Source organism: Mus caroli, chromosome 11 (assembly GCF_900094665.2).
Source record: "Mus caroli chromosome 11, CAROLI_EIJ_v1.1, whole genome shotgun sequence".
Taxonomy (NCBI): domain Eukaryota; kingdom Metazoa; phylum Chordata; class Mammalia; order Rodentia; family Muridae; genus Mus; species Mus caroli.
The window spans coordinates 75,544,191-75,558,202 of record NC_034580.1 but is presented as its reverse complement, the minus strand read 5'-3'; the positions used below and the strand labels follow the sequence as shown (position 1 = coordinate 75,558,202).

The 14,012-nt window shown below is 43.3% G+C and overlaps 1 protein-coding gene across 1 annotated transcript in view; it reads left to right on the top strand.

Annotated features, from left to right (window-relative positions):
• Positions 1-14,012, top strand: part of Myo1d (myosin ID) — a 297,401-nt gene that overhangs the window by 181,739 nt on the left and 101,650 nt on the right. Inside the window, exons 18-20 of the mRNA XM_021176177.1 lie at positions 3,998-4,142; positions 4,932-5,036; positions 10,915-11,028. Coding sequence (XP_021031836.1) covers positions 3,998-4,142; positions 4,932-5,036; positions 10,915-11,028 — 364 coding nt within the window. The remainder of the gene's footprint in view (positions 1-3,997; positions 4,143-4,931; positions 5,037-10,914; positions 11,029-14,012) is intronic.

Sequence of the window (14,012 nt, the reverse complement as noted above, 5' to 3'; positions counted from 1 at the left end):
CTTGAATAAAGTGTGTGTGTGTATGTGTGTGTGTGTGTGTAGTGTGTGTGTGTGCGCGTGTGTGCACGAGTGTGAATACACCACATTTCCATTATCTATGCATTGTTGGGCATCTGTGTGGTCAGAGGCAGGGTCCTATGGGTGTGGCCTGTGGGTGTGGCCCAGGCGTGGCCCAGCGTGTGCATCTGGTAACTCTAAAACTTCTACACTGATTTTTCCATAGTGGCTATACCAATGTATACCCCTGTTTAAAATTTTTGATGACTATAAATGATTGTGATTAATTTCAGATTGTACTCTGGCCTGAGCAGGCTTCCTTTTAAATTCTAATGTTTTGTTTTAAGTCCAGAACTGATTAATTTGTATAAAATTAAATTTACTCATCCAACAAATATTTACTGAACACCTGGTGTTTTGCAGGCACTAACCAGGCCTCCAGGGATACAGAGATGATTGGGAAGAGTAGGAAGGACAGCCCCACCTGCTCACAAGGGTCACTGTGGATGAACACGTGGGATACTGTTTGTGCGCTCCCTCCCTTATGCTTGCGCGCTCTCTCCCTCCCTCTCTCCCTTTCTCTCTCTCTCTCTCTCCTTCCCCCCTCCCTCTCTCCCTTTCTCTCCCTCTCTCTCTCTCCTTCCCTCCCTCTCTCCCTTTCTCTCTCTCTTTCTCCTTCCCTCCCTCCCTCCCTCCCTCTCTCCCTCTCTCTCTCCTTCCCTCCCTCTCTCCCTTTCTCTCTCTCTCTCTCTCTCTCTCTCTCTTTCTCTCTCTCTCTCTTCCCTCCCCCACCCCCTGAATGAATCTTGCCATTTATATTCATCTAGTCAGGCAAACTTTTTCTGTAAAGGGCCTACAGTATTTTAGGCTGTGCAGGCTACAGGCTACATATGGTCTCTCACATACTCTTTGTTTTGTTAAACATGTAAAAATGTAAAAGATTCTTCCTAGCTCACAAGCAGTATAAAAACAGACCTTGAGCCAGATTTGAAACAAGCTGTAGTTTATGGACTCCTGGTCTTGAATGTTTTGTTCTGTGGAATTCTATGAGATGTGTGGTAAAGAATTCCAGTGTGACTGTGGGGTTTCCCTTTGTCTTTCTGGAATCTCCATGTGTGTAAATTGTGTTATTTTATTTTCTCTGTTTACTTTTTGTTGTTGTTGTTGTTTCTTCCTTTGAGACTCAGTCTCACATAACCTAAACTCAGACTCCATTACGTAACCAATGACCTGGATCATCTGATCCCCCTGCCTCTGCCTCTGCCTCTGCCTCCCAGGTGCTGGGCTGTGGCCATGGGTTATCATGCCTGGCTCTTCCGGCTTTGTTTTTGTTTTTGTTTTTTTTAATATTTATTTATTTATTTATATTTATTGAATGTATGTAACTACACCGTAGCTGTCTTCAGACACCCCTGAAGAGGGCATCAGATATCATTAGGGATGGTTGTGAGCCACCATGTGGTTGCTGGGATTTGAACTCAGGACCTTCAGAAGAGCAGTCAGTGCTCTTAACCGCTGAGCCATCTCTCCGACCCCCTGGCTCTTCCTAATTGTATTAAGATGATTCCTTTTCCTCACAGTAACGTTTTGTGGCTAAGATTTTTTTGGTCCTTTTCCTGTCACTGAGGTAGCTGGTCTTTATGACTGCAGCTGTTGTTGCCTAGCCAAACTTATGTATTGTAGCTTGTATGACCAGAATAAGAAGTCATGTGGCTCTCACCATGGCTGAACAGGCCAGATGCCTGAAGCCCAAGTGTGCTTCTGTGCTGAAAGCCTACATAGTCAGGTGTGAGCCTTGTCTTGGGCCACTGTGGGAAATAAAGCAGAGACAGGGCGGCCAGGCGCATGGGTAGGAAAGAGCACAGTCAAGAAAATCTCTCCTACCAGCAGTATAATCTGAAGCTCCAGGGCCCACTGGGGCAGTTGTTGGGGAAGTCACTTAGTGCTGTGGGGCTTGCTTGTCACCAGTGTCCTTAACTTTGACCACTGTAGCTCTTCTATTCTCTTTAACAAAGACCTCAGAGCAGTCTGAGTCATATGGGCACTGGTAAGCCATCGAATTCAGAGGGGGGCTCACACTGTAGTGCTGAGCCTTTGTGATTTCTTTAGTGTGTTGTGATCTACCATGGCTGACCCTACCAACCATGACTCATTACAGCTGTCACCTCCTGCCCTTGCTCCCAGCCCCTGCCACTCAGGTCTCAAGATCTTCTGGGTCTTGCCATAAAACCTATTCCTGGGAGTTCATCTCCTTGCATGAGCACACTGTGAGCTGCTTCTCATTAGCACCTGCTCGTTTGCCAAAAAGGCCTCACAGGCAGTATATTGGCATCCATCCCCTGTCCCTGTAGTATCTAGGTTTTCTCTTATTCTTTCATTACTTGGCTATTTCATTGGAAAATTTTTATTTTCGGTGAAACTTATTCTAGTGTTCCATAGGGACGTAGTTTGGGAATCACTGGCCTTGACGATTCATTCAATTGAAGACAGTTCACTGACTTAGCCTCCTGGATTGGCACTACCGACCATAACACAGCAAGAGAACAGATGTGTCCTGCGATACAGAGTTGTTGCTGGGAGCATAAAATTCTCCTGCTGTTCTTCTCAGCCAAGAATACTCTTGCTTTATGTTTGCAGATACTGATGCCAAAAACAAATAAAACCCTTGGAGTCATCCTTACACTTCCTCTTCCCCAGCAAGCTAATCCATCTGTAAATACCACTGGCCCTTCCACCAGAATGCATCTAGACTCACACTTACCTCTGCTTCCATCACTGCTTCCCTGGCCTGATGCACATTCCTCTGGTGTGTGTTTTAAAGAAATAGCCTCCCAACAGGTTTTCCTGACCCTAGCCTACGGCAATGACAGTGGTTCCTAGGTCATCTAGTCTCTGTGCAGAACCCTCCAGAGCTGTCTCACCTCATGCAGAGTAGAAACCGGAGGCCCAATAATGCCCTCATGACTATGTGGATTCATTTAGTCCTAGCTCTCCCTCTGACCTCTTCTCTTCCTTTCCCTATCCCACACTACTTCACCTTCTCAGGATCGCAGGTTTCCCTGGTAACTCACTGAACAGTTCCTGTCTCAGAACCCTTGCCTTACTGTGGTCCCTCCATATGGCTGGCTTCCTCCTTATGGCCCTATCATCTATCCTTACCAGAGGACCCTCCCTAACCACCCATGTAAGCACCATCACACCCGCTTCTTCCTTCCAAGGCAATCTGCCCTCCTTCCTTGTTTCCCTACACAGTAGCTATTCATCCCCATCACACACCCGCATAGTTTTTGTCTGTTACTCTTAAAAGCACCCAGAAGAAGGCTCCTTGGGCTGTTTTGCTTATAGCACTGCTTCCCCTATGCAGAAAAGGACCTGGACTTCCATGTTGCCTAGGACATGGTTGGATGAATGATGAATCTGTGTTTATGTGATGTAATAATAAACACAGGTTGAGTGTCCCATATTGAAGATACTTGGGATCAGAAGTGTGACTTTGAACTGTTCAGACCTTAGAATCTTTACACAGATCATGCTGGTTGTGCTGAACTCAGGAAGGTTTGGACTTCAGAGCTCTTAGGATATTAGGTTGTTTTGTGCCCAACTGATATTGTAGAAGCCAGAAGCCACGGAGTTCTAGTCACTTCAGAGCACACAAACAAAGAAGTTGTTACAAAATTTTTGGCTTCAGGAAACAATATTTTAGCAACTTCTGTAAAGGATTGATAATCATTCCCCTCCCTTTTTTATTTTTTATTTTTTGGTTTATTGAGACAGGGTTTCTCTGTGTAGCCCTGGCTATCCTGGAACTTACTCTGTAGACCAGGTTGGCCTTGAACTCAGAAATCTGCCTGCCTCTGCCTCCCAAGTGCTGGGATCATTTTCCCTTTTTTTATTTTTGGCACAATATACAGTTACTTCATGCTATTTAATGATAGCTTGAAACACTTTGGGGAGTGGGATGAGTGTCTAAAGCCTATACATCTTGTTTATTTGCTTGTAGATGGAGAGCATCCCAACTCATCAAGACCATACCTGCATCAGACCTTCCCCAGGTCAGGGCAAAGGTTGCAGCCATGGAGATGTTGAAAGGTCAAAGGGCAGACCTTGGGCTCCAGAGAGCCTGGGAAGGCAACTATCTTGCTTCGGTAAGTCCAGAAGAATAGTCCGAATTCCTGCAGCTCTGCAAAGAAAGAATGTTTCCTAAGAATTTTCAGAATAGGGGTGGATGTTTAAGGCCTGGGTTCTAGCCTCAGCACTGTGAAGCAAATTAATACCTTATAGAGAAACTAGGTAATTTCTCTGAGGTACTGAATTAAAAGATCCATTGCTTGATGCATCATCTACTTTGTAAAGGGTTATAGTACATATATTAGCATACTCTAGAGCTTGACCACTTCAACCTCTATTCAGAAGCCTCTCTACATAGCTCCTGCTGTCCTGGAACTCACTGTGCAAACCAGACTACAAGAGATCCCCCTGCCTCTGCCTTCTGAGTGCTAGAATCAAAGGTGTGCACCACCACACCCAGCTTCAGCAGCCATTTTTATTTATTTATTTTTAAGATTTAAATATTTATTTTATACATATGAGTATACCACCATTGCTCTCTTCAGTCACACCAGAAGAGGGCACCAGACCCCATTACAGATGATTGTGAGCCACCCTGTGGATGCTGGGAATTGAACTCAGGATCTCAGGAAGAACAGTCGGTGCTCTTAATCACTGAGCCATCTCTCCGCCCCCATTTTTAATTATAAACTTTATATTATTCTCAAGGCTGTAGCTCCTCTTCTCTTTTACTGCCCAATTTAACGTTTTGATAGGCGGGAAGATGAAAGGATGCATGTGAAGCTGTGTAGGTATAGTTGTCACGCAGTAGACGGAGGGAGCACCTACAGTCTAAGAATTCTCTTGCTGTTCCCTTGTTCCTTCAGAAGCCAGACACACCTCAGACCTCAGGCACTTTCGTCCCAGTCGCTAATGAGCTGAAACGCAAGGACAAGTATATGAACGTTCTCTTTTCCTGTCACGTCCGGAAGGTACGTAGCTCTTGAACCAGACTATCCTGGAGAGAGAGGACTGAGAGGAAACTCAGGTGTGGGCCTCAGTGAAAACCAGCAGTGCCGTACAGCTGAGAGCAGCCCAGGGCGCAGCCCAGGGAGCCCCTCATCTGTGCTTGGAGCCTGACTGGACAATTTAGAGTTGTGTCAATAAAGCCTCCCTGAGGGAGGAGGATAGTCTTGGATAACTTTTTTTTTTCCATCTATGTTTCTGAGACAGGGTCTTATAAAGTCAAGGCTGGCCTCAGAATCGCTGTGTAGCCAAGGGTAGGCTGGAGCGCCTTCCTGTCTCCCTGTCTCTGCCTCTCCAGCACTGTATTCAGATGTGTGCCACTTTGCCCAGCTTGATCAGCGTTCCTTTTGTAAACAGCTTTGGTGTGTCCTTCAGGCCATGGGTCTGTGTTTTACTACATGCATGTCCTTCACAGCAACTACGGGTCGGCTCTTTATTGAGTGGTTATTTACACAAGTATCATTGCTGCTTTTAAAACTAGATTTGCAGACTGGGGAGATGGCTCAGTGGGTAAGAGCACTGACCGCTCTTCCAAAGGTCCTGAGTTCAAATCCCAGCAACCACATGGTGGCTCACAACCATCTGTAATGAGATCTGATGCCCTCTTCTGGTGTGTCTGAAGATAGCTTCAGTGTATCACATGATGGCTCATAACCATCTGTACAGCTACAATGTACTCATATACATTAAATAAATAAATCTTAAAAAAAAAAGGACAAAAAACTAGATTTGCAGGAGCTGGAGAGATGGCTCAGCAGTTCGAGAACCTTCTGGTCTTCCAGAGAATCTGAGTTTGGTTCCTAGCACCTGTGTCAGGCAGCTCGCCAATTGTTACTCCAGCTCCAGGGGCATTTGATGCCTCTGGCCTCCAATAGGCACATGTGCTCGCAGACATACATATGCGTAATTTAAAAATAAATATTTAAAAAATACAACCAGAAGAAATAAGAATTTTTATTTAAAAAGAAGCTTATTAAATAATCTCAACATAATTCCATATATGGATGAAATCATGCATTGGCTTAACAAAAGGTACTGTTGTCAATATAGCACCATAAAAAGAAAAATTCAAAAAGTTAGCAAAAACCTCAGAAAAAGCACTTTGTCTCAGATCTTAAGAAAAATATTGGGCTGGAAAGATGGCTCAGTGGTTAAGAGCACTGACTGCTTTTCTAGAGGTCCTGAGTTCAATTCCCAGCAACCACATGGTGGCTTACAACCATCTGTAATGGGATCTGAGGCCCTCTTCTGGTGTGTCTGAGGACAGCTACAGTGTACTCATATACATAAAATAAATAAATCTTTAAAAAAAGAAACATATTTAGTTCCATTGTATGATTCAGATCAGAGTGATAAAATGTGAGAGACGTTGAAGTCATAAAGAAATCAAAACTCAGTTGTCCAAGAAGATACAGACAAGATTATTGAGGCAATTATTAGCATTCTATTTTATATATTCAAAAAGCTTGAGGAAGGATTGGACATGTTTAATAATTACATAGAAGACTCTTAAATGATTTACAGTTACATTTATAAACGTGAGAGAATATGTGGTCAATAAGACTAACAGTAGGTTAGACTTTGCAGAAGAAAGGTTAGTGGCTTTGGACTGGAATGGCTCAGATGGCAAAGGTGTTTGCGGCCCAGTGCTGGTGTCTTGTGAGGTCAATCCCTCAGACCCAAGGAAAGGTGAAAGAAGATAAAGGAGGCCACAATGGTGTCCTCCAGCTTCCACACATGCACCTTCAGCACAAGTGCAGGATAAATATAAACTGACATAAAATAAACCTCATTTATAAGATTTATTAAGATCTTAACTGCATAAAATAGATCTTAAAACCAAAAGAAAGGGAGAAGAGGCTAAGAGTGTGGGGCTCCATGGAGGAGCACTTGCCTAACATGTTAAGGACCTGAATTTCACTCCCCAGAATTTGTCAAAAAAAAAAAAATTACTAACAAAAATCCCAATGAATACAAATTTGAAAATGTGTGACAGGGAACAAAGAATAAATGGGACAAATAAACTGACAGATGACAAATTTAAGCCTAACCTTATTGACCATCATAATAAATGTTAGTGGTCTAACCACCCCCATTAAAGGGAAACCCTGTGCCTTCCCGCGGAAGCTTTGACCATCCGGGAAGCTCTCCAAACTCCAGAGTTCCTGGAGGTTTCATCCTGTAGGCAGGCTTGTTTAAGCCACTGCTAGCTGGTAATTAGCTTAGCCCCGAGCCTTAGCCTTTTCCCCTCCCTCTGAAGGTGGTTGCTGGGAAGAGCTCCTGAGTGAGAGAGGGTTCAGCCTTCTACTCAGGCCTTGATCTTGGCAGCCAGCCTCCATGACTCCCATTACGAGGGGTTTGCAGACTTTGTATTGGGAGCCGGAGGCAGTAGGACAGTTGGACATTCAGAATCTGAAACACTGTGAACCCTGACCATCTTGAGTGCCGGCATGACATTCAGAATGCTTCAGATTTCACACATGCAGCCTGAACATTCTGAGGAAGAGTTCAAATCCAAGTGATATGCACAGGACAACAACTTACACTGAAGCAAATATCATTGAGGAAAGTTCGTAGTATCATCAGCTGGTCGCCACATTCCAGACGTGAGTTCTGAGCTCTGAAACCCAGGAACTCCATTTTATTGATTATACTTAAGGCTAATCACACAATCAAAAGGAGGCTTTTGTTATCCAGATGTACACAACCACACAAAAAGTTTCCATCATACTTCCTATTTGTGACCACAACCCAGGAATATACTTGTACCCACCACCTAGGGAGGGAGGTTATGCCCACTCTTGTTTCTGGTATCTTGCTATCTGGCAATCAGAACAGTCAAAGAGTCAGGTGGTTCTGAGAATGCAGCCATCTGTAGAAAAGCCTGCTGCAGTGCTTCTCATTCCAAGGAGGACAGTTTCACCCTGGATTCTGGTGAGTAAACGCTGAAGAATTCCTGCTGATGACTTGCTGATGGCCCTGTATTTCTAAGTTTAGTACAAACACCCTTCTTCATGCTTGCTTAGATTATGTCCTCTTAGAATCTTTTAATCCCAAAGGTACACCAAGGCAAATTTGATATGCGTCCGAAGAGCCTTCCTCCGGGTGCTTTGAGTATTTTGAAGCAGCTGCTTTCCATTAACAGCAGTTATTATAAAGTGTTCGTTAAGGTGAGAGAGTACTGCAAATAGCTCCTCTCACCACTAGGCTGTTCTGTTCTGACTCTGCAGCAGCTTTATCTTTGACCCCCTGTAGAAATGACCGGAACTCTAAACAGCTGCCTTGAAGTCGCTAGAGAAAGCAGGAAACTAGATTTTTTTTTTTCTCCTGGGGTGGGGATTTTAACTTTGAGTACAAGAAACAAAGTGAAGTCATATCTAGTTCGGAGTCTGCAGTCCAGCTTTGCTATCACTTTGCAAAAATAAATATGAAATAAAAGTAGTGTTCCCATACCATAACAGTGTGAAGCAGGATTCACCCGTTGAATTTGTGTAGAACACAGAATATGTGTTGAATTTTTCATTTCTGTGTCGATAGAGCTGAGTTAAGCCCTCTACAGATCTTATGCTGTTAGATTTGATGACTTTCACACCTACCTGATTCTTGTTTTAAGATCTGAGTTGCTGAAATGGAAGGTAAATATTTGTTCATATGAAGAATATTTCTGAACAGCTTCTGTCTGCTTTGAGGTTCTTTTTTCCCCCTTGTTTTAACTCATTATATATCATAAAAAGGACCTGTGATATTTTTTCTCAACTCAAATGATTTTTTTGAGATTGTATAACAGGGTTTTTAAAGTATATTCTGTTCCACCTCATGTGGTTTTTTTTTTCTCCAAATGATTCCATAAAAGATGAAGGAAATTATTTCCACTTGGTTTTTAGTTTCTGTGCGAGGAGTCCTGTGTTCTACATAGTGTAAGGTTGATGAAAATGATGATGAATGGTCTCCAGAATGGCTTCCACAGAACCTCATTTTGTTAAATAGGTGTTTGTTCAAAAAGGATTATGTAGATTAAATGTACTGTGGAAAAGCTGGGTTAAACATACTACTTTAATGAGAATTCTCAGAACCTTTGGTAACCTTCTGGGTTATAGATATCTTAGTGAGAGCTGTGGTTTGCAATTTATCCATCCAACCAGACTATGGGACCCTTTCTTACAAAGCTCTGCATAAAACCAGCACTGTGCAGAGCGGCTAAGAAGATCTTCACACTCAGTGCTTCAGATCTTCTGGGAAGTACCAGTTGTCTGTTCCAGCAAAAACCAGAGGCTATGCAAAGTTATCCCCAAGCACCCACACTACTGTGTACACTCTTTTCATCAGAGGCACACTTGCTGTCACGTTGAAGACTGAAAAATGTGCTCTTATTAGACAATAACTGGTAAGAGAATTGACTGATGGCTAAAACCACAGCAAAGAGAAAAGATAAATTTCCATGTTAAGTTTGAATTTTAGTTTACTACATTGTCTGTAGCCCTGCCTGTCTGAATGCAGCTATCTGAATAGCCTACCAAAGCACAGTGTTTTCAGACTAGCCTCTAACTTCTTTGTTGGTATCTTGGAAATAAAAATGGGGGTGGTGTAGAGAGAACATATATGACATGTAGCATATCTCCGGCGCCTCCTGTTGGGGGAGGAGCGTCTTGTGCTTGTTTCATCTGCTCGCCTTTCTTGGTGCTTGAGAACGTTGGCAATGTGGACACTCAGAAAACCACTGGGGCTGGAGAGGTAGCTCGGAGGATAAGAGCTCATGCTGATCTTCAGAGGATCCAGGCTCAGTTCCTAATACCCACGTCAGTCAGCTCACACCTGCCTGTAACTCCAGTTCCAGAGGAGCCACACCCCCTGGCCTGCAAGGGCACCCGCACACACATGGCATACATAAATAAACTCACACGGCACACACATACACATTAAAGAAATAACTTTTTTTTAAATGTGTTTTTAAATGTTAATCTAGGTACATTGATTAAAAATTACCTGGAATATCCTAACAAATAAGTAGCCATAGTTTATACAATGTACCAAGGTTAATTTTACCTCTTACGGAAAACAACTATCTGTAAAGTCAGGCATTCTGTCCCAGTGTCTAAGACATGCTGCAGAAATGTGTATATTTTTTCATATCATTTTCATTTTTTCGTATTTTCTGTGGTATTATTTCAGCCCTTACTTATCGCTCTCATTTTCACACGCTATTCTCAGCTTCCTAAGACAGCCCAGAGCTTCTGGCATAAGTGTTTTCCGTTGGATTACCTGTTCATTGCTGAGTTAAATTAATTCTTTTTTTTTTTTAAGATTTCTTTCTCTCTTTTTTTTAAGGTTCATTTATTTATGAGTTCACTGTCGCTGTCTTCAGACACACGAGAAGAGAGCATCAGATTCCATCACAGATGGTTGTGAGCCACCAAGTGGTTGCTGGGAATTGAACTCAGAACCTCTGGAAAAACAACCAGTGCTCTTACCCGCTGAGCCACCTCTCCAGCCCTTAAATTATTCTTGATATATTCTAGATAAAACATATCAGACACGTGATTCACAGAACCTTTTCTCCCTATCATTGGGTGTTCTATTCACTTCCTTGATGGGGTCTAGATTTTATCTTCCTAGTTGCCAAGTTGTACGTTTGCCATGTTTTCCCTGACAAGCTAAAATATTTTAGTGCCAAACTCTACTATCTGGAAACCGCCATTTCTTTGACATCATAACGTGCCATCCGTGGTAACCATCTACTAAGACTTCATCTCCGCAGTCAGCGCCTCTGAACCTAGCCATTTCCAAACACAACTTGGCTCCCTCCTTCGTGAGATACTATGGCTTATCGGTTTGGTTTTGTTACAGGTGAATCGGTTTAGTAAGGTAGAAGACCGAGCAATTTTTGTCACTGACCGTCACCTGTATAAAATGGACCCCACTAAGCAGTACAAGGTGATGAAGACTATCCCACTGTACAACGTAAGTATGCATCAAATACAGACTCCTATTTCCTGACAGAGGCTGATGGGAGAAACATGCAGCCTCTGGCTTGGGATATCGCATGTCTTCCTGGCATTTTACACCAATTTTGTGTTGTACCAAAGCAGTTTTCTATAAGAGGATTCAAAGTTTCTGATAGAATAACTAAAACAGTTTCTAAGGATATGAACAATGGTTGTATGTGATATATATTACATACTGTCTACACATAGTATAAACTGCTTGCACGTAGTGTGTTTTCTTCTTTTATAAATGTTGTGTGAGCATGTGGGCACACATGTCTGCACGGGTGCACGTGGAGGTCAGAGGACAGTCCCAGGTGCCATTCCACAGGAGCCATCCTTGGTTTTGGAGAGAGGCTCTCACTGACCTAGACTTAACAAGTAGGCTAGGCTAGGTGGCCGATGAGCCCCCAGGGACCCTCCTGTTTTCACTTCCCCAGTGCTGGGGCTAGTGGCACACATGGGATTAGTGCCCAGCATCTGTGGGTTTTAGAGCCTGAGCTCATGTCTCTATGCTTGTGTGGCAAGCTCTGTACTGACTGAGCTGTCTCACAGCTTGACTTTCATAAATTGTCTATGAAAATGGAAGCAAGTAGAAAATGACTTTGTAGAAACATTACCTTTTTCATTTATTTTTTTCTGTGTGTGTGTGTGTATGTATGTATGTATTTATGTATGTATGTGTATATGTGTATGCATGTATGTGTGTGTTATGCACATGTAAAAGCCTAAGGTTGATGTTAGGATTTATCCTCAGTCACCTTTTCTACCTTATTCTTGAAGTAGGGTCTCTCCATCAAACCCAGAGCTCACTGATATGTCTAATCTTGCTCTGAGGATTCCCTGACTCTGCCTTCATAGGCTCAGATTCCTGGAGGGCTGCCATGCTTGCTGGGCATTTACATGGGTTTCTGAGGAGTCAGATTTCAGGATTCACACTTGCACTGTAAGCACTGTAAACACTAAGCCAGGTCCCCAGTCCCCTAGCTCCCCAGGTCCTCAGTCCCCTAGCCCCCCAGCTCCCCAGCCCTCCAGCTCCCCAGCTCCCCAGCCCCCCAGCTCCCCAGCCCCCCAGCTCCCCAGCTCCCACTACTACTATTTTAAATGTGAGTTTTGTGTAGCTCCCAGAAGTTAGTCTTTACCAATATATTTTACATTAATTTGCTAGTGGAATGACTTCTGATCTAAGGCCACTCTATAGTTCACTATTATACCTAGGCTTTCAAATTCTACAATCACTTCTGAAACATGATATTTGTTGAAATTTCATGAAATGTATCTTCCTGCATCTCAGTGTGAAACATCACTTTTATTGTGTTTGCGCCTGGGCCTTGCTGGTCTCGGGACTCATGAGCTGATGTGATCCTCTAGAACAGCCAGGACTACGAGTGTGCTCCACCACAGCTGGCTCATGTTTTCCCTGTGTAACAGTGTTAGTTTTACACAGTGACTGTTCTGATTCAGAAGCAGCTACTGGACTTCTGGGTCTCTTAATCTGTGGGGCAATTTTTCTGCCTGCTCGTTCTTAAATAGGGAAGTCTGTGTTTACCCAGTGCCGGGGTCTGTGAAAAGTATTACTTAAAGATTATTTTAAATCCCTTTGGTCTCTGCAAAAAGAAATAGGAAACCTATTGTTTTGTGGCTTTCTTTGGTTTCTTCTGAGGTCCTTTGGTAGTAAGGAACAGTGACAACCAAAGCATTCCTGGCTTTGCTGAGTGACCTGTGCATTTGTGGTTAGCCAGTGCCATTAGGGCTGAGATTGGTCTCACGGTGGTGCCCCTCCATCGCCCCCAACCCTACCACACACACACACACCTCAATGCAACAGAAAGGACAATGAATTGCAGCTGAGAAGAGACTTTAGATGGTGTATAACCTTCTTAGCCAAGCCCTGAAATCTTTCAGCCACAATTTAAGCCTAACAGCCTGCAGACTCAGAGCAGGAGAGAAAGGAGAGTAGACAAGGGAGAAAATTATATTTTGTCAAAGTCTAAGGAGGTATGAACGCAAGCAAAAAGAATCGAATGTGATTTGTTTATTTGCCTTTATTTTTATTAAGGGGAACCCATCAAGTTCATGATATAAATTCAACAAATAGTTAAACAACTCTTTAAACCGGTGTCTTCCTTTTTAATTGTTTTTAAAGTTTTTTTTTTTTTGGTTTTTGTTTGATTATGTGTATATGTGTGTATCTTGGTGTAAATATATGTGTATACATGCTGGTGCCCACAGAGTCCAGAGAGGCAGTTGGATCCCTGGAGCTAGAGTTACAGTGGTTGTGTGCCACCCAGTGTGGGTGCTGAGAACTGAACTCAGATCTTCAAGAGTGGAACGTGCTCTTAATGACTGAGCCACGTCTCTCACCACATCTTCCCTTTCTGCATTGACTACAAATAAAATTTTTAAAACCTGTTTACATTTATAGTCATTTTCCCATAATCATTGCTAGTGGCATTGACAGTTACAATATCATAAAGAAGGACGATATCTAACTGCTCTAGGAAAGTAGACGTCTGAGGAACGGATCCCCACTGTTGGAGATGTTCTCAGGATTCTACCTATGTCACTTTGTATCCCATGACATTTTTGTGCACATATCATAATTTTCAGCAGCCATCATCTTTGTCAAGAAGCTGCCCTCAGCCAGAGCCCCTGCCCTCTCAAATAGATTGGAAACACAGTGAGCAGTGGGCATGGAGTATCATACCCCAGGTCCGTCCTGTGTCACCAAGATCTTTTCCAGAGCGTCCCTGCAGAACAACCTTCAGGTGCCCACAGGAGTGACTGCCTTCTTCTCCTGACCCAGCTCCCTCTCCCTTGTCCTCCCAGATCAGCCATGCACACTCGTCAGCCCTCATCTTGCATCTACTTCTGGGAAGAACTAACTTCAGAACAATGGAATGGCTGCCTCCTCTAGTGAGGCAAACTGGGTACAAAGGGGGCCTCCAAATGTAGCCCGAA